Genomic DNA, 21,981 nt, shown 5'->3' with positions numbered 1-21,981 from the left:
TGATGGCTTATTTACTTATATATTGGTTGTTACCTTTTGAGAAAAGATGCTATGTATCCCAGGCTGGTGTAGAACTCAGGATCCTCCTGCTTCAGCCATTTAAAGTGCTAGGATTACAGGTGTGCACCACATCTTAGCAATATGATACATTTATATTGTGGTGATTTTGTGGTAAGTTTTGAAATGAATTCTTGCCATTCCTCTCTGGAAAGATCATTTTGGCTACTATAGGTGTTCTTTGTATATCCATTTGAGTATTAGGGTCAGCTTGTCATCTTCTGGAAAAAAAATCTTACTGGAACTTTGATCAGAATAGCATAAAACCTTCAGATCGCTTTGGGCAGAATACCATTTTAAATTTTTTTATGAATGTTTTGCCTGCATGTGTGTATGTGCACCCATGTCATGCAATACCTGTAGAGGCCAGAAGACGGTGTCAAATCTCCTGGAACTGGAGTTACAGGTGGTTGTTGACGGCTACATGGGTGCTGGAAACCAAACCTGGATTCTCTGCGAGAACAGCCAGTGTTCTTAATCAGTGAGCCTATATTAACAATAGGCTTTCAATTTAAAACGTGAGATGTCTCTCCATTTACAGCTTTATATTATTCTAGCAATCTTTCATAATTTTCAATGTACTAGTGTTTAATTTTATTTCCAAGTATTTTACTCTTAGATATTTATGTGAAAATTATTTTTAATTTCACTTTCACTGTTCACTGCTAGTTTATAGAAAATACAATTGGTGTTTACAGCCAGGCATGGTGACACATGTGTTTAGTCCCAGCACTAGAGTTCATATAGTGAGTTACAGGTCAGCTGGGACTACAGGGAGATTCCTGTCTCAAAAGATCCCCCCCACCAAATTGGTTTTTACATATACATCTTTAACCTGGTGAACTTATTATTTCTTATAGGTGTGTCTCTGTGTATTATTTCAAGATTTTCTACATACAGGATTTAGTTCTTTTCAGTCTGGATTGCTTTCATTTCCTTTTCTTGCCTGACTCTGCTGTCTAGAACCCCTAATAAAATGCTGAACAGAAATGACAAAGGGAAACATTATCTTCTTCCTGATGTTAGGGTGAAAATAGTCTTTCATTATCATTATAATAGCAGGAGATTTTTTTAAAAAAGAGATTTTATTATTTAATTGTGTGTATGTGTATATGAGAATGACATGTGGGTGGGTGCCCATGGAGGCCAGAAGAGTGGGTGTCCTGGAGGTGGAGTTATAAGCAGTTGTGAGCTGGATGCTGAGATCTGAACTCAGGTCCTCTGGAAGTGCAGTATACAATATGGGTACTGGGATCTGAACTTGGGTCCTCTGGAAGAGCAGGAAGTGCTCTTACCATAGCTAAGCCAACTTTCGAGACCGTCATAAGTGTCCTTTTTTAAGTGTGAAAGTTCCCGTCCATCCTCTATTCTTGAAAGTTTTTCCTCCATGAATAAACATTGTCTTATGCCAAATATTTTTTAGGACCTACTGAGATAATCACGTGGCTTCACTCTGGGTTTTTGTTGTTGCTGTTTATTTTGTTTTTGGTCTTTTTAAGACAAGGTCTGCTTGTAGTCCCAGCTGGCCTTGAATTCACCATGTAGACAGGGCTGGCCTCCTCACAGAGATTCACCTGCCTCTGCCTCCTGAGTGCTGGGATTAAAGGTGTGCACCACCATGCCCAGCTCTTTTTTTTTTTTTTTTTTTTTTTTTTTTTTGGTCTTTTTGAGACAGGATCTCCCTGTAGCCCCCCCTGGCCTGGCACTCACTTATGTTGACCAGGCTCCTCACAGAGATCTCCTCACAGAGATCCACTGCTTCTGCCTCCCGAGCGCTGGGACTAAAGGTGTGCACTATCACACCTAGGCTTCTCTCACTTTTTGAAAATAGGGCCTCACTATGTAGTTCAAGCTGGCCTCAAATTCACAATCCTACTGCTTCATCTTCCCAGGTGCTGAGACTCCAGGTGTGTGTAATTTTGGGGTTTTTTTTTTCCTGCTAATTAGTAGATTACATGAGTTCATTTTTTAGGATGTAAAGCTAGCCATGTCTTACAGGAATAAACCAAACTGGTCATGGCATATAATCCTCTTTTGTGCTGCTCAATATTGTTGAGGATTTTTATGTCTATAATCATGAGGGATGCTGGTCTGTGGCATTCTTTTTTCTAATGTCTTCATCTTCTGTATAATAGTGGATTCATAGATGAAGTCTGGAAACATTCCATCCCAGATAGAAAAGTCGGTGAAGTGTTGCTATTATTTCTTCTTTAAAGGTTAGGTAAAATACCATACTGAAGCCATATGAAGTCTGACGTTCTTGTTACGTATCTTTTCAGATTATGTATTTCTTCTTCACTTTTAGCAACTCATATTTCTAGAATTTATTTCATCTAATATCTAATCTATTTGTATAGAACTCTTCATAATGTCCCCTTTGTTGTCTTTTATATAAAGCATTTTTTTTTGGTCTTTTTGAGACAGGGTCTCCCTATAGCCCCAGCTGTCCTGGAACTCACTATGTAGACCATGCTGGCCTTGAACTCACAGAGATCTGTCTGCCTCTGCCTCCCAAGTGCTGGGATTAAAGGCATGCACCACCATGCCCAGCATAAAGCATATTTTTTTATAAAGCTAGCAGTGATGTCCCCTCTTCCATTCCTGATTTCAACAAAACTCTTTTGTTATTTAGGATAACATTCCGGGGCCTTGCATTTGTAGTTTCAAAGGGTTGTCTTTATATTTTCTCACAAAGGGGAAAAGACTAACTTCACAGTGGACAAACCTGGCAGATATTACCTAATTCAAGTGATTAAGGAAAATCAGCATCAGCAGCAATAAGACATACTGCATCCGGATAGGATGTGTTGGGAGACACACAGCACTTACCAGAGGTTCCCTCTTCTAAGATCTGTGACTGCAGTCTAAGCTTGAGAATATATTAGACAAATACCCTAAGGGGTATTCTAAAAAACACAAATTCATACAGAAACCTCCCCACCCCCATTTCCCTCAAGAACTTAGAGTTGTATTTATTTTTTTTTATGTGTATGAGTGTATTGCCTACGTGTATGTGAGTGCACCGTATCATGCAATGCTGCAGAGGTCAGAAGAGGGCTTTGGATTCCCCTGGAACTGGAGTTAAGTACAGTTCGTAGCCGCCATGTGGATGCTGGGAATTGAACCCAGGTCCTCTGCAAGAGCAGTCAGTGCTCTTAACCTCTGAGCCATCTCTACAGGCCCAAGTTTTATGTTGTATATTCAGTAATACATCCTTGAAAATAAGACTTTTTTGTATGTATATATGTGTGTACTTGCATGAGTTTATGTGTACCATGTGCCCACAGAGGCTGAAGGCTTCTGATATCCTGCAACTAGAGTCACAGACACTTGTGAAGATGCCTGATGTGGGTGTGCTGGAAACTGAACCTGAATTCTCTGCAAGAGCAGCCAGTGCTCTTAACTGATGAGCCATCTCTCCAGTCCATCTTGAGTTAGTTTTTCCTGTAAGTTTTTCTGTGTGTCAAGATTTCTTTTTTCTTTTGCACATGATTGTTCAATGATTTCAACAGCATTTGTGTTGAAAAGTCTTCTTTCTCTACTAAATTACCTTTGTCTTTTTTTTTGTCTTTTTTAGACAGGGTCTCCCTGTAGCCCCAGCTGTCCTGGAACTCACTATGTAGACGAGGCTGGCCTTGAATGCACAGAGATCCGCCTGCCTCTACCTTCTGAGTGCTGGGCACCATGCCCAGCTTGCCTTTGTATCATCGTTAAGAAAGAATTATTTTGTTTTTTATTTATCTGCATGTTATCTGTATGTGCATATGTGTACGCAAGTGTAGGTGCTTGGGGAAGCCAGAAGAGGGTGTCAGATCCCATGGAGCTGGAGTTACAGGCAGTTGTGAGCTGCCTGACATGGGTGCTGGGATCTGAACTCAGGTCCTATGGAAGAACAATATACACTCTACTGCTGAGACTTCTCTCCAGCTCCCTTTTGCATCATTGTTATTACATGAATCTATTTCTGGGGCCTGTAGTCTATTCATTGATCTGTTTGTTCTCTCACTAATAGCATGTTGCCTTGATGTATTAGTTCACTTTCTGTTACTGTAACAAATATCTGTTCATCATCATTATTATTATTATCATTATTATTATTATTACTATTACTATTATTATTTTGAGACACGGTCTCCCTGTAGCCCCAGCTGGCCTGGAACTTGCTATGTAGACCAGGCTGGACTTGAACTCATAGATCCGCCTGCCTCTATACCTCTGCCTCCCAAGTGCTGGGATTAAAGGCATGCACCACCACACCCAGATGTCTTAACATTTCTACCACTTTCCAAGACCACCAAGCTATGAACTGAGCCTTCAGGAGACATTCTTGATCCAAACCATAGCACTTGATTCTTCTAGCTTTACAATAAATCTTGAAATGACTCAAAGTAAACCCTCCAGACTCCTTTCTTGTATCAACTATTTTGGTTCCTTTTACTTTCCATAAAAATGTAGCATTAACTTGATGTGTGAAAAACAAAGAGAGCTGTTATTTTGATTGTGTTCCACCAAAATCTATAGATCAACTTTGAAATAAAGCCTTTTTTCCAGTGCTGGGGGTTGAATACAAGGCCTTGTGCATATTCAGCAAGCACTCTATCACTGAGCTCCATCCCCAGTAATCAAATGGGAAGGAAAAAAAAGTTTTGAGAAAGAGTCTCACTACATAGTCCAAACTGGCCTAGAACTTCTAATTCTCTTGCCTCAGCCTCCTAAATGCCAAGGTTATATGTCACCATGTCTGACAGAAAGAACAGACATAATTATTTTCAAAGAACAGAACAATAATCATTTTCAAGAAAAATTTGTATGTGAACATATGAATGTATTTGTTGTATTGGTATTTTACAGTCTTCTACATAAAGATCCTATACACACATTGTTAAATTCATCCCAAGTACTTTACTTTGGGGGTTGATATTGAAAATGGTACTGATCTTTGTTATATTGTATTCATTATGGGTATAACAAAAAAGTGACTGACTTTTGGGGCTGAGGAGATGGGTCAGTTGGTAAAGTTCTTGCCATACAAGCATGAGAACCTGAGGTCATGTCCCCAGCACCAATGTAAAAAGCTGGGCACAGTGGCATGCACCTGTAACCCTAGTGCTGAGAAGGTAGAGATAGGGGATCCCTGGAGCAGGCTGGCTAGCTGCTGCAGCGTACGTTGGCAAACTCTGGGTTCAAGTGAGAGACCTTGCTTAAATATGTAAGGTGGAGAGTCATCGAGGAAGACATCTGGTGTCAACCTCTGGCCTCCACATTCATGCACATACATGTGCACCCACACATGTGAACACACATACACACATGCACACCACACCCAAATATATGCAAAGAATAATAAAGTGGGGAGCAACAAAGGAAGACACCCAATATTGACTTCTAGTCTCCACGTGCATGTGAATGTGTGAGTACCTTCAAACACACATGCACGAACACAAACATGTTCACATGCATACACCACACCTCCTGCAAGTGTACCTGCATGCATGCACTTACATGCACATACACAAACACACAAAGTAACTGACTTTTATTTTTAAAGATTTATTTTTGTTTATGTGTGTGTCTATGTGCACATGCATGCAGGTGCCTGCAGAAACCAGAAGAGGGCAACAGATCCCCTGGAACTAGCGTTACAGGCAGTCATGAGCCATCATATGTAGGTGCTGGGAACCAAACTTGGGTTCTCTGGAAGAGTGTTAAGTGCTCTTAACCACTGAGTCATTTTTCTAGCCTGTGATCAACATTTATATACTGAGCTTACAAGGTACTTCTGCTAAACTCAATTATTGATCCCAGAGCACTTTTTTGGTCTTTTTGAGACAGGGCCTCTCTGTAGCCCCAACTGTCCTGGAACTCACTATATAAACCAGGCTGGCCTTGACCTCACAGAGATCCACCTGCATCTGCCTCCTGAATGCTGGGATTAAAGGCTTGTGCCACCATACCCGGTAATCCCAGAGTTCTTTTGGTATTCTTTAAGGTTTTCTATATATACAATCATACCTGCTATTAATTAGTACATTTCATGGCTTAGGAGAGTAATGCCAGTAAACTTTATCATTTTATTCTGCCAAATACTGAATACATATATACTTACTTATTCTTTTCTAGAAAAGAATAAGATGCTATTAAAAATATGCTCTTTGGGCCAGGTGTGGTGGCACACACCTTTAGTCCCAGAACTGGGGAGGCAGAGGCATAGATCTCTGTGAGTTCAAGGGCAGTCTGGTCTACATAATGAGTTCCAGGCTAGATGGGCCTACAGGGAGACCACGCCCGGCTCATCTTGCTTTTTATTGGCAACAATTTCCATATTATGAAGTACAAATTTGTATAGGAATACACATGGCAGATACAGTAAAAATTCTGTGTACTATTTCAAGGGAGTTGTTGTTGTCTGGAAACCTATAAATGAAGGTTAATAACCTATAAGAAATGCCCTTCTGGGGCTGGAGAGGTGGCTCAGTTGTTAAGAGCACTGGCTGCTCTGGCAGAGGACCTGGGTTCGAGTCCCAGCACCCACATGGTAACTAACAGCCATCCCTAACTTCGGTTCCAAGAGACCTGATGCCCTCTTCTGGCCTCTGTGGGTACTGCATGCATAGGTGCACCTAACATACTTGCAGGCAAAAGACTCAAATACATAAAATAAAAATAATTTTAAAAGGCCTGGTGTGGTGGCGCACGTCTTTAATCCCAGCACTCGGGAGGCAGAGGCAGGCGGATCTCTGTTGAGTTCAAGGCCAGCCTGGTCTACATAGTGAGCTCCAGGACAGCTGGGGCTACAGGGAGACCCTGCTTCAAAAAGACCAAAAAAAAAAAAAAAAAGAAAAAGAAAAAGTAAATTAGTATAAACCCTTAAACCTCATATACATAACACGGGTCAGTGCTGGGACTTCACCCAGATATCCTGTCCACACTCATTATCTGCTTTTCACACGCCACACAAAACATGACCTGAAACAAACTCATCCTATCTGGGTAGTACTTCCAAAACCTTATGATAGAGAGAGGGTACTGTGGAGATCTCTATGCACACAGAAACAACTCTCTCTGCTCAAACTTTCAAATACATTCCTACCCCCAAAGTCTTAAAACTCAAAGTCCTTGTTACTGACTGAAATGACTAAAACCCATCTCCTATCTTGTTTTCTAACTTAAACCTGTTTAGCAAATTAAGAACGTGTGGTGCATGATTCTAAGTAGGCATAGTTTCATCTTTAACGAAGCACTGTCTCATCAGGCATGGTGGTGCATGCCCACGATCTCAGCACTGGGGAGGCAATGCAGCGGCAAGTTTAGGGCCAGCTTGGCTGTGCATTGTGAGTTCTAGGCTAGCAGAGGTTATACAGAGACCCTGTCTCAAATGTTTAGAAAACCGTCTAAAATAATAATCTTTATTATTTTCATGAGTTTTAATTCTACATCATTTCAGTGCTTGGAAGTGAATGATTTGTAAACTGGACACATGAGTAACAGGAAGGACATGATGACTGCACTGAGGGGTGGCAGGATGTCCGCAGGACCATTCACTGTGGAAGGAAAACTGAGAGATAGATGAGTGGATTGATCACATTGCAGAAGAACGCTGCATGTTTCCATGTCCTGAAAAGTAAAATGAGATTTACAAAACAAGAGGGCAGCACAAACTCACCTCGAATTTAAATTTCAGGTGTGCAGTAACCGATCTCTTCTGCCCACAAGCCTTCTTTGGAGAATGACAGGACCGGTGCATGAGACATATAATGTGAAGACAGGCAAGACCCCCCCCCAGCACACACACACACACACACACACTCATTTTTCCCTCTCCCTCTCCCCCTCCCCCTCCCTCCCTCTCTCTCTCCAACCATCCCTGCCCCTGCCACACATTCGCTGAGGAAGATGACACTAGGCTGGAAGCTCTGGGTACGCAGTTGTTCTGACACTTGCAGCCGTCCAGGCTGAAAACCTGCTTTGCCATTTCTACAGAATTGTCCAGACCTAACAGCCCGCTCTAAGCTCAGCTGTCTGGGGACCTTCTTTTTGGACTTCCACCTCTAACTGCCACGGAATGCGTCCCCGCAGCCAATCCCAGAGCTGAGGCGACACCTTGAAGTCTCGCATCTGAAAACGAACTGCGTCACAAGCTGGGAGCCTCGTCGAATTACCGATTGCATAAACTCAACCCTGCATCAAGCCACTCACACCCACGGGAAAACGCAGAGTAGCCAGAAACTGCCGGTCCCACAAGCCAAGCCCCGAAGCAAGCCCTAAACCCTAAACATTCCCCCGCCAGGCTCAGAGTCCTGCCGGGCCACCCTCCCCACCCGCCCCCTGAGGCCAGAGGGTCGCAGAGAGCCCAGGCTGGCCTCAAATGCGCCACGTAGCCGAGGCTGGCCTTGAACTCCTGATCCACCTAACAGGTGCGCGCCACCCAGCCGAGCCCGCACTGATTCCGGTCAGAACGCAAGGATTTGGAGCTCACCATCCGCTCTCCACGCCGGGCTCTGAGAACCGCCCGGTCCCAGGACCGCGATCCGCACAATGCCTGTTGCCTGCCGGCTGCGCAGCTCGAGAGCGCCTAGTGTGCCTGGTGCAGCCGACACTGGAAGAAACAGACCTGTCAGAAGGGCGGGGTGACTGACTGCGGCTGAGCAGACCAGTTCGGTCCCGATGCCCTCTGGGAAATGTAGTTCGCGATCAGAGCAGCCTGACTATGGATGGCAGGCGCGCAGGAGGCCGGGCCCCGCTTTCCACGCCTCCTTCTGAGCCTCCTTCTGAGGCTGACTGGGGAGGATGCTCTACCGGTAGGCAGGTAAAGCTGGGTGAGTGAGCATGGCAGGATGGGCAGGATTCTGCAGCGTGACTGAATCTGATCTGCGTGTACTTGAGAGTGTGTAACCATGGAGATCATTGTTTCTGCGCATGGGGATGCGTGATTCTATGAGTGATGTACTAAAGCGAGTCCTCAGAGAAAGTTGTGTAATCATGCACTACTATGATGTCAGAGTCTGAGAGGGCGGATCAGTTGGTCACGTGCCTCAGACTGATGTTTTCTGTGAAGGCCAGCACTTCTGGTTACTATTTTCCCACGGGGACTGTGCATGTGGGTCACCTTGTGACCGTTTATGAAGCTGAGTGTGGCATTTGATTGACTCCAGTTTGGTCGGGTGTGTGCCATAAAGAGTGTGACTGGCAATTAGGTAAAGATAATTTCAGGCAGCCGGGTGTGGTGGCACACGCCTTTAATCCCAGCACTTGGGAGGCAGAGGGCAGGCGGATCTTTGTGTGTTTGAGGTCAGCCTGGTCTACATAGTGAGTTCCAGGACAGCTGGGGCTACAAGGAGACCCTGTCTCAAAAAAGACAAAAACAGTTTCAGGCAAAATTGGAAAAGGAGGGAGAGGACCAGCATGGTGGTGTCTGCCTTTAGTCCCAAAGACTGTGGAGCAGAGGCAGGCAATCTGTGAATCTGACACCAGCTTGGTCTGCATAGTGAGTTCCAGGCCAGCTAGGGCTCCTTAGTGAGATCCTGTCTCAAACAAAGAAACAAACAAATTGGAAAAGGGTAGTATAAATTTATCGTTATTTATAGGTGCTAGGATTGTAAGAGTGTATACCGGACACAGCCCAAAATGTTGAACTGATCAGGACTCCATATTAACATTCAGGAAAATGTGTGAGTCAACAACTGCCATGTGGGTGCTGGAAACTGAACCCGGATCTTAACTGTGCTCTTAACCTCTGAGCCATCTCTCCAGCTCCACTCATGGAAAGATTCTTAATAGTTCCTCATTAATTTTCACTTATTAATTTTAGTACTGACTGAGAATCCTTACCTGAATCAATTATTATTTGATGCTTGCTGAAAAGCTCCTTCTCCTCCTCCTCCCCCCCTTCCTCCTTCCTCCCTCTTCCTTCTTTCCCTTTCCTCTACCCCCTTCCCCCTTCTTCTTTTGGTATTGGGAACTGAACCAGAAATAATGTGTGCTAGGCAAGCATTCTACCCACTGACTAACACCCCCCTAGTCCACTTTTACTTCTTATTTTGAGAAAAGATATCACTAAATTGCCAAAAAGGACTTGAACTTGAGATTGTCTGTCCCAGGCTCCTGAGTAAGATTGGATTATACACCTGCACCACCAGGCCTGTCTTCTTTTCACATTTACTAAGATTCTTAAGACAGAGCTTTCTTTTTGTTGTTGTTGTTGTTACTGTTGTTTTGAGAGAGTATACCACTATATAACCCTGGCTGGCCTGGACTAGGTTGACCTACAACTCACAGAGATCTGCCTGCCTCTGCCTCCCAAGTGTTGGGATCAAAGACGTGTGCCACCACACCTGGCTTAAGAAAGCCTTCTGTTTCTCCCATTTATTTATTTAGTCAGTGGTTAAGTATGGACTCAAAAATTCTTATTCCATTCTGTGGCTGTCCATTTACTATAATTATTTTGCGCACAAATTATCCCAAATTTGGCTCATGGGATTGTTGTTTTGAAATATTCTCATGTATTTTTAGTAATTACTTACTTTCTGGCATAAAAAGATGCTCCTGGGCTAATCTTGTACTTTCCCTTGCCTTAGAATCAGCCATTTATGGGCTAGAGAGATAGCTCAGCGGTTAAGATCAATGACTGCTCCTGCAGAGGATCTGGGTTCGATTCCCAGCACCCACATGGTGGCTACAAACTATCCTTAACTCCAGTTCCAGGGGAATCCAAAGCCCTCTTCTGATCTCCATAGCATTTCACGACATGGGTGCACTCACATACATGCAGGCAATACACTTATACACATAAAATAAAAATAATAAAATATTAAAAAAAAGAATCAGCCATTTGTCTACAAAGTATTTTTATTACATTTATTATTTATTGTGTATCTGTTGGGGGAAGGGATGCCACAGTGTGTGTGTGTGTGTGTGTGTGTGTGTGTGTGTGTGTGTGTAGGTCAGAGGATCAGAGATCAACTTAAGTTTGTTGGGTCTCTCTACCATGTGAGTTCCAGGGATCAAATTTAGGTCATCAGGTTGGTTTAACAGCAAGCACCCTCAGCCGCTGAGACACCTCACCAGCCCCTTCAGAGCTTTTAAATGGGAAATATTATTATATAGAAGCCAAAAGAATACAATATTTTATTTTATTATTTTGGATCTCCCTCTAGCCCCAGCTGGCCTGGAACTCGATATGTAGACCAGGCTGACTTTGAACTCACAAAGATTAGCCTGCCTCTGCACCCCCCCCCCCCAGTGCTGGGATTAAAGGTGTGAGATACCATGCCTGGCTCTGCTATTAAAATTTTATTTCTGATCATTTTTCCTACACTAATTCAAAAACATAAAAATTTTATTTTTTTTTTATTTTATGTGTCTGAGTGTTTGGCTTGCATGTAGATTGGTACACTCATGTCATATAATACCTGAGGAAGTCAGAAGAGGACATTGGATCCCCTGGAACTGGAGTTACAGGTGGTTGTTAGCCACCATGTAGGTTCTGGGAACAGATCCCAGGTCCTCTTCAAGAGCAACCAGTGCTCTTAACCACGGAGCCATCTCTCCAGCCCCTAGTTTGGGAGTTCTTGAGATCAGGTGTTAGTGATTCATATGTATTATCCTACCACTCAAGGGGGTATGGTAGAAGGAGCAGTAAGAATTCAAGGCTAGTGTGGGCTCATAATGAGTTCCAGGACAGCCTGAGCTACAGAGTTCATCTTCTTAATGGTAGCAAAATATGCTTACAACTACAGATTACATTTATCATGTTGCCTGCAAGGTCATCTTGAGAAAAGGAAGATCTATGACCTGTGGCCATAAAAACTATCAGGTTGGGAGTGTACTTGCTTAGCAAATGAAAATCATGGACTTGATTCTCAGTACTATACATAAAACTGAGTATGGTGGAACATGACTGTAATTCTAGCACTGGGGAGTTGGAAGCATCAAAAGTTCAAGGTCACCTGTCTCAAACAACATCAACAACAACAACAACATCAACAGCCCACAAACAAAACTAACAAAACTACCAAAGCCTCTGAAAAACAAATAAAAAATCCACCAGGTTTCCAGGCCTGATGGCTCATTACCTTAATCTTGGCACTTAGGTTACTATAAGGCAGGAGGACTGCTTGAGTTCAAGGCCAGATTTGTTTATATAGTAAGTACCAGGTCCTGCTGTGCTACAGTGTGAATACCTATATAAAATACATATAAAAGCTCAGCAGGTTTTTGTTTCAAAATACTGTATTTATTTATTTATTTATTTATATTTATTTATTTTTATTTATTTTTTTATGTGTGTGTTTGCCTGCATGTGTGTAAGTGTACCATGTGTGTGCCAGGCCCACAGATGCCAGAAGAGGACATTAAATCTCCTGGAACTAGAGTTATAGAAGGTTGTTAGCCACCATGTGGGTGCTGGGAACTAAACCCGGGTCCTCTGCAAGAGAAGCCAGTGCTCTTAACTGCTGAGCCATTTCTCTAGACCCCCCAAATAATTGTTTTACTCTTAATTTTTTCTCATTTTTTTTCGTCTTTTTGAGACAGGGTCTCCCTGTAGCCCCAGCTGTCCTGGAGCTCACTATGTAGACCAGGCTGTCCTCGAACTCACAAAGATCCACCTGCCTCTGCCTCCCAAGTGCTGGGATTAAAGGCATGTACCACCACACCTGGCTTTTCTCTTCATTTTTTAATAAATACTTTTATTAATATTTTGAGAATGACAATGTTTTGATCACATTTGCCCCAACTCTTCCACTTCACTCCTCCAACCAGCAGGTTTTTAAAAAATTACAATTTAGCCAGGCGTGGTGGCACACACCTTTATTCCCAGCACTCGGGAGGCAGAGGCAGGTGGATCTCTGTGAGTTCAAGGCCAGCCTGGTCTACATAGTGAGTTCCAGGACAGCTGGGGCTACAGGGAGACCCTGTCTCAAAAAGACCAAAAAAAAAATTATAGTTAACAAGTTGATAAAATTAATGAATGTTTGATAAACACAATAGCTTGGATGAATCTTTAGAAAAAGAGAGTAAATGAAAAAGCATCAGCTCTAAAATATTCTTGTGATTCCATATTTTGAGTTGCCTTGGGGAGGTCAACTGGAAGCCTTTCTCCAACCAGGACAGATCTGGGGAAGGAAAAATGAATGAGGAAACACCAGACTTTTTTGCCTGCCCATTCAACCATTTCAGACAATGTGTCTGAACCCCTATCACTGATGACATACAGGAGGACATCAGAGAAGTCTAGGGCATCCTGTTCAATCCAGCCATAAGATAAATGTAGGGTCACTGTAGTGCTGGATAGAATCTGTCCCTGACAAGCCCCACAAGTCTCCTGTGGTGGGCATCACGAAGGCACAAAGATGCCACCCACAGTGACTCTCCAGACAATCACACACGCCAAGGAAACACACAAAGTCACAGGTGCCTCAAATGATAATATAATCTGCCCCCCACAAACATTCGCACATACCAAGGCTTGCACACAGTCATGATGGCAGTTCATAGAAACTTCTCACATTCGAAATGCCATAGGCTGTGAAGACCCAGGGACAGCAACAAATCCCCCTCTCCATCACGACATCAACATTAGAAACACCGGGAAGCAGCCACAACATTCAGTCAAAGCACTTCACATGCCCACCCAGTTGGGCCAATGGGCACAAATACACAAGCCAAGGGGACACACACTTAGGGGCCCTCACACTGGTAAAAACTGTAACATAATTGGTCACACATACTCCATGCACACACACACAATGGACACCATCACAATTACAATCCCGAATCCTGTCCAGCTCTCTGCTTTCACAATTCCATACACTGTCACACAGACACACTGTAACAATCCCACACGCCTCAGCATTTCCATGTGCCAACCTGTTCCCCACCACAACTTCCACAGGCCGGACGGTCCAGACACTTGCTACCAAGGCGCCTCGGGAAGTCTAAAAGATCTAATCTAGCTCTCCCCAAATCTGACAGGAATAGCCAGCCCACTCTTCAGAAGAGGCTGTAGTTCTCTTTAGCCTGAGCACAAGGCCTAGAGGCTTCTGGGAAATGTAGTCCAGGAAGCCGCAGGCCGCATAAACTCAATGTTATACATAAACCAACAGGCCCGATTGGCTGTTCATCGGAGCCTGCGGAAATCCCAGCTGACAGACTCTGTAGACCTTGATCAGGCGCCAATGAACCTTATCCATGGCCTGTGAACCTGACTTTAGCGGAGTCCTGCCGAACCAGGTTGGTAAGAATCCCTCTTTCACCCTGGATGCTTGGATTCCCTTTAGTGCTTTACCATCCACTGCCTCTTCCCTCTGCCCATTGGTTGTAATTCGCCAGCAGCTATTCGAAAGTGACTATTGCAAAAATTTATTTTGTTTGGGGACAAGGTCTCACACTTGTAGCCCAGGCTGGCCTTGAACTCCTGGTGATCCTCCTGCCTCTTCACAGTGCTGGGATTAAAGGCGTGAGCTACAGTACCGAGCTTATTGCAAAACCCCCATTTTTTTTTTTTTTTTTTTTTTTTTCCTGTCTTTTGGAGACAGGTTCTCCCTGTAGCCCCAGCTGTCCTGGAACTCACTATGTGGACCAGGCTGGCCTCGAACTCACAGAGACCCGCCTGCCTCTGCCTCCCAAGTGCTGGGATTAAAGGCGTGCGCCACTACGCCTGGCCTGCAATACCCTTTTTTAAAAATTGCATTTGTTTGGCTTGTGTGTATGTGTGTGGCGCTCGCGTGTGGAGTTCAGAAGACAGCTTGCAGCGGTCGGTTCTCACCTTCCACCTTGTGGGTCCCGGGATTCGAATTTAGTTCGTCAGGCTTGGCGGCAAGCCACTTTACCCACTCAGCCATTTCATCAGCCCCTTATTACAAAACTTAAACGAAATTATCCTTTCCCGTTTAACTGGTCTAGGGCAAGCTTTCTTAAACCCAGCGCAGTCTCGGAGCTTGTTGCGGTTTCTAGGATGCCTCCACTCATCCCGCGATGTCCAGGTCTCCTGGGAAACGTAGTCCAAGACCTCGCCAGCGACTGAATGAGTGCGGCCATAGTGGGCTGAGTCATCCAATCCTTTGGCAGAAATCAGGTGCCTGGGAATTCGCCTCCCTGCTGGCAGTTGGGGGAGCGAATGAGCCCAAACCAGCCCTGGGAGTTTGCGAGGAAGCTTCCAAGAGAGCAAAGGCAGACCTCAGTGTGTGTGATTGCGGTCGCGGTAGGACTACCTGTGCCCCTCGGTCGCGGGGAGTGCCATGAAAGAGGTCTTCCTGGAGCATCTGTATGGTGTGTGTGTACACAGCTAGTAATAAGAAATTAGCATATTTATTGTCCCCTTGGATACTTGTTTTAGAGAATTCAACATCAGTATAATTTTTTTTAACATGATGTATTTTGTTGTGGGGGTGCTTGTTTTGGGTTATGCCTGGAATTCTGCATTTTTCCTTCTCTGTTCTTCAGGAGAAACTGGAGATGTGCATTATTATTTTTTTGAGGTTGGCCTCTAGCTTGCTTTATAGCCAACGCTGGCCCTCCTACCTCCACCTCTCAAGGGGTTTCTGTTGTTAGGTTTATTTAGACAGCCTCTTTCAATTTAGTCAGGTTGGCCTCCAACTGAAGGCAGTCCTCCTGCCTTTCAAGGGCTGGAAATTATAGGTGTGAACCACCATGCCCTGCTCCAGAGATGTGATTACTATTTTTTGTTTTTTTGAGACAGGGTCTCCTTGTAGCCCCAGCTGACTTGGAACTCACTAGGTAGACCAGGCTGGCCTCAAACTCATAGAAATCCGCCTACCTCTGCCTCCCAAGTACTGGGATTAAAGGTGTGTGTCACCACACCCAGTCAAGATGTGATTCTTTTTAATTAAACCAGTAACATCAGCCACAATTAAAACAAGCTTAAGGACACCTCACAGTGATGTGATGCTGGAGAACTGGTGCAGCACAGCCACAATTGATTGATCTCCATATCAGCAAAAAAAATTTTGGGTGGCGGTCGGGGGGGTGTTGAGACAGGGTCTTCCTGTGGCCCAGCTGGCCTGGAACTTGCTAATTAGACCAGGCTGGCCTCCATCTCACAGAGTTCCAACTGCTTCTGCCTCCTGAGTACTAGGATTAAAATAGTGTGCCACCACACCTGGCCTTGAATAATACAAAATTTGAAAGAGGGCTGTGGTGGCACACACCTTTAATCCCAGCACTCAAGAGGCAGAGGCTGATGAATCTTTGTGAGAGCGAGGACAGCCTGGTCTCCATTTGAGTTCCAGGCCAGCTGGGGCTACAGAGAGACCCTGTCTCAAAAAGAAAAAACAAACAAAAAAATCAAACACACACACAAGTTTTGAAAGCAAAGTGCTGTCTCCTTTTCTCTTCTGAAATGATAGGTACTTTATGTGCTGTAATACTGCCCCCCACCCCTAATTTGTGATGCTGGAGATCTAACCCAAAGTGTTGTACATGCTAGGCACATACTCATCTACTAAGCTCCATCCCCCAGCATGAATCTGGTTTTTAGATGCAGGTGTTAAATGTCTCAAATCCTTTGCTATATGATGGTAAAGGTTGACCATGGAGCTACATCCCCAGCCCAGTACTCTTTTATTTAAGCAGGTCCTAAACAACCATATTCCCCTGTTCATTTCCATAGCTTACAATGCATTCAGTTCTTCATAGAATGACAGGCTTTCAAGACTATTCCACAATGTTTACTTTTACTACATTCCACTTTGTGTATTTCTGTCATTGAAAGATTCAAGGGTGTATGTCAGTCTGTGTCTACCTGTGTGTGTGTGTGTGTGTGTGTGTGTGGTCATCCACCATCTCTGGTTCTTAGGTTCTTTCATCCTCTTTTGAAATGGTCCCTCCCACCCGCCCGATCTTTTTGAGAGAGGGTCTCCCTGTAGCCCCAGCTGGCCTAGAAGTTACAGAGATCTGCCTACCTCCTCCCCCCTACCCCCTAGGTCTGGGATTAAAGGCATGTACCACCACATCCAGCTTCAGGTTTGTATTTTATACTTGCATTCTTAATTCTCAGATGGTCTTCTCAGAATTGTCCCAACATCATTTTTTGAAAAGATCATCCCTACTTCATTGAATTGTTTTACATCTTTGTTAAAAATCAAATGGGTCTATTTGCGTGGGTCTGTTTCTGGACTCTGTTCTATTAACATATTTCTCTGTCTCTTAACTAATAAGACCAAGTTTTCATTGCTAAGGGTTTCTTTTTGTTACTATTATTTTAAAAGTGTGTTTCAGGGGGTACTTTTGCTCATGGAGGCCAAAGGTCAATGTCAGGCGTCTTCCTCTATTGATATCCACCAGAGTTTTTAGATAGGGTCTCCCACTGAACTTGGCACTTTTTCAGCTTGACTGGCTGGCCAACAAAGGCCTTGGATTTGCCTATCTCTGCTCTCCTAACATCTAGGATTACAAGCATGCACAACCATGCCAGCTTTTTATGGGGTGTTGGAGATCTGAACACAGGTCTTCATGCTTAAGCAGTAAGCAGTTTACCCACTGAGCCTACTAAGGGTTTTTTGAGTTTGACACACTATTCACAATTTTCTGTTGTAGAGAGTTATCATGCTTGTTTTAGCAGCCCATTAGATTTCCCCAGTTGCAACAACCAAAAAGTTTATATAGATAGTGCCAGATGCTTCCTAGAGTACAAAATCACCTCTGCTTGAAAATACTGTATTAGACATGTGTGGTGGCATATCTTTTTAATATCAGCACTTGGGAGGCAGAGGCAGGAGATTGAGCTCTGTGAGAATGAGGCCAGCCTGGTCTACATAGCAAGTTCCAGGCCAGCTAGGGCTGCAGGGATACCCTGTCTCAAAAAGACCAAAATAAAAGAAAAAAGAAAAAAAGTGCATTAAAGGTTTTAAAATATTAATGATGGTTCTTATAAGTTCTTAGTAAGTTAAAAAAAACTCTTGCTTTTGTGTCTTAAGCTTTCTCACCTTTTCATGTCTTGAAATTTGATGAAAACTAGACATCTTGTTTAAAACAGCAGTCCAGAGAAAGGGTTCAGCCATCCTCATAGATAAGAGTAGCTCCCTATGCCAAAACTGTGTAAACGCTCTTTTATGCTAAAACACCTGGGACTCTGAAATTGTGGCATGCCTATGTGAGCGCCCACCAATAAAAGCTCTAAGCAAAGATTGTCTAATGAACTTCCCTTGTTGGCAGTATTTCACAGGTGTTGCCACAAGTCATTGCTGGGAGGTATTGATGTATCTCAGCTTCTGGCTGAAAAGAATTGACCTCGCTGAGGCAGGTTTCTATGGCTTCCCAGGCAGTGGACTACATTTCCCAGGAGGCAACTCGCCCACTGCTCCTGCAGTCCAAAGATGGCGGTGGCATAGTGTGGCTAGAAAACAGGAAAAGCATCATGCAGGAGGTCATTTAAACGTGACCGGAAACACCTTGAAGGTCTCGTGCACAGATGTGGGCGTTGTGTGGGCGATTTTCTCTGCTGAGAGAAGATATGGCGGTTAAAGCCAGGGCCTGTCAGTTGACAGTTGGGCTCTGGCTTGTTAAAGGCGGTGCGGAATAGGACTACATTTCCCAGAGTGCCTTGCGCCCACGGTAACGTCCTAAAAACTCTTGGGTTTGTTCCGGTTCAAATTGGCATCTGGCCTGCCTTCCGGGATGTGAGGGGCGTTTGGGAGCCTCAACCTGGAGACTAGTCACCCCCGAGGTCTAGTACGGGGATGAGGGACATTCCACCCAGCGGAACACCGAGTTCTGAAGAGGCTGTGGAAGGTTGGTGCGCGTGCGCGGACGTGGGGTTGGTGTGGGAGCCGCAGGCACTGCGGTGCGGAGCTTGAGTTCTGTGGGCTGTTCTGTAAAGTCACGGTCACAGGAGCTGTGTGGACAAGTTCAATGTGGCTGTGAGCGCTTGACCAGTGTGTAGACTTGATAGCGCAGCAGCCTTGGCACCAAGAGAATGAGCGTTGTGTGTAGTCACAGTGAATTCTAAAAGTGACAGCGTGAAAAGGGCTGGAGAAGGCTGTACCTGCCTCACCGTGGGGACCTGCTGTCACGGCAGTTACCCGCCCACAATTAAAAATATATTTTCAAGTAAGATAAGGGCTTGAGAGAGAGAGAGAGAGAGAGAGAGAGCGAGAGAGAGAGCGCTCAGCGTCTAACAGCACTTCCTGCACTTGCAGAGGACCTGAGTTCAGTTCCCAGCACTCACAAACACCTGTAACTCCAGCCCCAGGGGATTTGTTGTGGCCTTCTTAGCTTCCAAAGGCGCTGGCACTCAATGTGCACAACCCCCGCCCAAGGTTCATATAAATTGTTTTGTTTTGAAACAGGGCCTCACTACATAGTCTTGACTGGCATGGAATTCGCTATGTAGACCAGGCTTGCTTCAAAATCCCAGAAATCTGTCTGCCTTTGCCTCCCCAGTGCTGGAATTTAAAATTCTGCCATGCCGGATTATAAATAGACAGGGTCTCCCTGTAGTCACAGCTGGCCTGGATTCACTATGTAGACCAAGGCTGGCCTGATCTCACAGAGATCCACCTGCCCCTGTCTCCTGAATACTGGGATTAAAAGGCGTGTGCCACCACACTGGGCTCATAAATAAATTTTTAAAAGTAAAACAAATCAGGGCTGGAGAGATGGCTCAGCGGTTAAGACCACTGACTGCTCTTGCAGAGGATTTGGGTTCGATTCCCAGCACCCGTATGGCGGCTACGAACTGTCCTTAACTCCTGTTACAGGGGAATCCAAATCCCTCTTTTGACCTCCAAGGCATTGCACAACACGGGTGCACGCACATACGTGCAGGCAATACACACACACATAAAATAAAAATAATAAATAAAATACCTTTAAAAAAAAGTAAAATCTTAAATCTTAAAAAAAAATGCAGCTAAGGTGTCATTTAAAAAAAAGTGGAGAAAGATTTATGAGGAAAGCATTGGGGTCATTCCAAAGCGGAGACCAACACAGCATGTTGGGAGTATTAGGCAAAGCACATGACCAATGTAACTTTACTGTATCATGTTTTGTTTTACCTTTGGCATTATAATGAGTTCTTTTCTTTGAAATCTAATACATGATCAGTCAGCAGTTACATGTTTTGGGCTGAGAGGTGTATTTAACTCCTCTTTGGCTAATATTTCTAGACCAAGCTGGCCCGGAACTCACAGAGATCCTCCCATCTCTGCCTGCCATGTGCTGGGATTAAAGGCGAGCGCCACTACGCCTGGCTTTTATTTTGTATTTTTATTTAGTTATTGTCAGTGCTGGGAATTAAGCTCAGGCCTTGCTCATGCTGGACAACTACTGTATTCCTTGCCTCATGTTGCAGGTATGTTAGTTGACATGTAGATATTCACAATTGCTATATGTCACTGCCTGTCAAGCTATAGTATTGATATGATCAAAATTATGCCTCTGTTTATTTTTCTTTGCCTTTTATATGTTCCTCCAAAGTTTTTAAAGTTTTCATCAATAGAAACATATCCATAATACAATGAAACAAAAACAATTAGAGCTGTATAGCTAAGTGAATTAGTACAAGGAGAACACCTATAGAAGTATCCATATTAAAAATAAATGGTTGTGTGTACCCTGTAAAATCAGTAGTTGCCCCTCAAAGAAACCAGTGTACATTGGTTTTGTCTATTTTTGGATTTATGTATAAGTGAGATGATGCACTGCGATGCTGGCCTCTTATTGTGTGTGTGCATGCATCTATGATACAGAGTGCCTGTGAGGGTCAGAGGACAACTTTTGGGGGTCAGTTCCTGTCCTCCCCTTGTTGAGGCAGTCTTTCTTGTTTCTGCCACGCTGGCTATTTCAGGCTAGCTAACTGGCCCTCCGCTTCTGGGCCAGCTTCCAGGCACTTCTCCCGGCTCCACCCCCCTGGCAGGGCACTGGCGGGCTGGGAGTTCAGATGCCACCACTGTATCAGCTTTTTATCATGTCTTTATGTAGGTTCTGGGGAGCGAATGGGTTATCAGGCATGCTCAGCAGTACCCTTACCCAGTGAGCCATCTCATTGACCTGATGACTTCTTTTGTTCTGTTGTGTCCAGTTGGCGAGACCCCAAAGACCATTAAGGAGCCGACCGATGTAAATACACAATGTTTTTTTTTATTGTTGCAGGCTTAAGCTTGGGTCCACTCTGTCACCGACTCAGCGGATCTCAGATGTGAGACCCCTTGCTTTGGGAGACAGAGTTTTTTATAGGTTTATTTCAGCAAGTTCAGCAAGTAGGGGAGTAGGGGGTCTCCAGCCTGGCAAGCATCTGATTGGTTGCAGCTCAGTGCCAAACCATAAACTGCTGGCTTCAGGAAATCTGAAAAGATATCTGGACTTTTAGTACTTTCCTGTCCCTGGTTAATTGACCGTTGGCGGGGGAGTTGTTCTCTATCTGTTCCAAGTAGTGTGGTTTTTCTTGGAACAGGGCCCAGGCCTGGGTTGGTCCTATGGAGGTTTTATACAAGGTGGAGTCACTCAGGTCTCAGTTCAAAATGATGTTTGTGAGAATCATCCATGTTTTTGCCTGTAGAAACCATCCATTTGTTCTCATTGCCAGATGGTAATCCAGTGCATGGAGATACTGATTGTTCATTTTCCAGTCAGTGAACATTTGGATTTTTCTCTAATTTTGAATTCTCATGAGCAGTGTTGTTGTGAACATTCTTGTATAAAAAATTTATTCATTTTTATTTGATATGTATTTTACCCACATGTATGTAAGTATACCACCATGTGCCCATGGAGGTCAGAAGAGAGTGATGGATCCCCTGGAACTGGAGTTACAGTTGTTAGCCTCCATGTGGGTGCTGGGAACCAAACTCAGGTCTTCTACAAGAGCAGCCAGTGCTCTTAACCACTGTGTCAAACCCTTGTCTTTTCATTTTTTAAAAAAATTTTCAAATATTTATTTATTTATATAAATAAATATAATATATAATA

General features: G+C 44.1%; 2 protein-coding genes across 13 annotated transcripts in view; one reads left to right on the top strand and one right to left on the bottom strand.

Annotated features, from left to right (window-relative positions):
• Nucleotides 1-8,710, bottom strand: part of LOC103750696 (zinc finger protein 540) — a 29,082-nt gene extending 20,372 nt beyond the window's left edge. For 4 of the 9 annotated variants that reach the window (XM_029556501.1, XM_029556505.1, XM_029556500.1 and 1 more), the window contains exons 1-2: nucleotides 8,534-8,710; nucleotides 7,721-7,774 (exon numbers count right to left, since the gene is read on the bottom strand). Coding sequence is in view for 3 of the 9 variants with exons in the window: in XM_029556500.1 (XP_029412360.1) it covers nucleotides 7,721-7,774; nucleotides 8,534-8,536 (57 nt within the window). In the remaining 6 variants the exon portion in view is untranslated. Of the gene's footprint in view, nucleotides 1-7,442; nucleotides 7,672-7,720; nucleotides 7,775-8,533 lie in introns of those variants that run through there. The other 5 variants (XM_029556503.1, XM_017803415.2, XM_017803416.2 and 2 more) reach the window with 3 other exon arrangements.
• A 5,424-nt stretch (nucleotides 8,711-14,134) lies between these two features.
• The window catches only part of LOC103750697 (zinc finger protein 790), a 15,344-nt gene continuing 7,497 nt past the window's right edge, over nucleotides 14,135-21,981 (top strand). For 2 of the 4 annotated variants that reach the window (XM_008853883.3, XM_008853882.3), the window contains exon 1: nucleotides 18,402-18,804. The gene's annotated coding sequence lies outside the window, so the exon portion shown is untranslated. Of the gene's footprint in view, nucleotides 14,291-18,401; nucleotides 18,805-21,981 lie in introns of those variants that run through there. The other 2 variants (XM_008853881.2, XM_029556499.1) reach the window with 2 other exon arrangements.

Source organism: Nannospalax galili, unplaced genomic scaffold (assembly GCF_000622305.1).
Source record: "Nannospalax galili isolate Female #2095 unplaced genomic scaffold, S.galili_v1.0 scaffold886, whole genome shotgun sequence".
Taxonomy (NCBI): Eukaryota; Metazoa; Chordata; class Mammalia; order Rodentia; family Spalacidae; genus Nannospalax; species Nannospalax galili.
The sequence above is the reverse complement of the archived record's forward strand: the minus strand, read 5'-3'. Positions and strand labels throughout refer to the sequence as shown.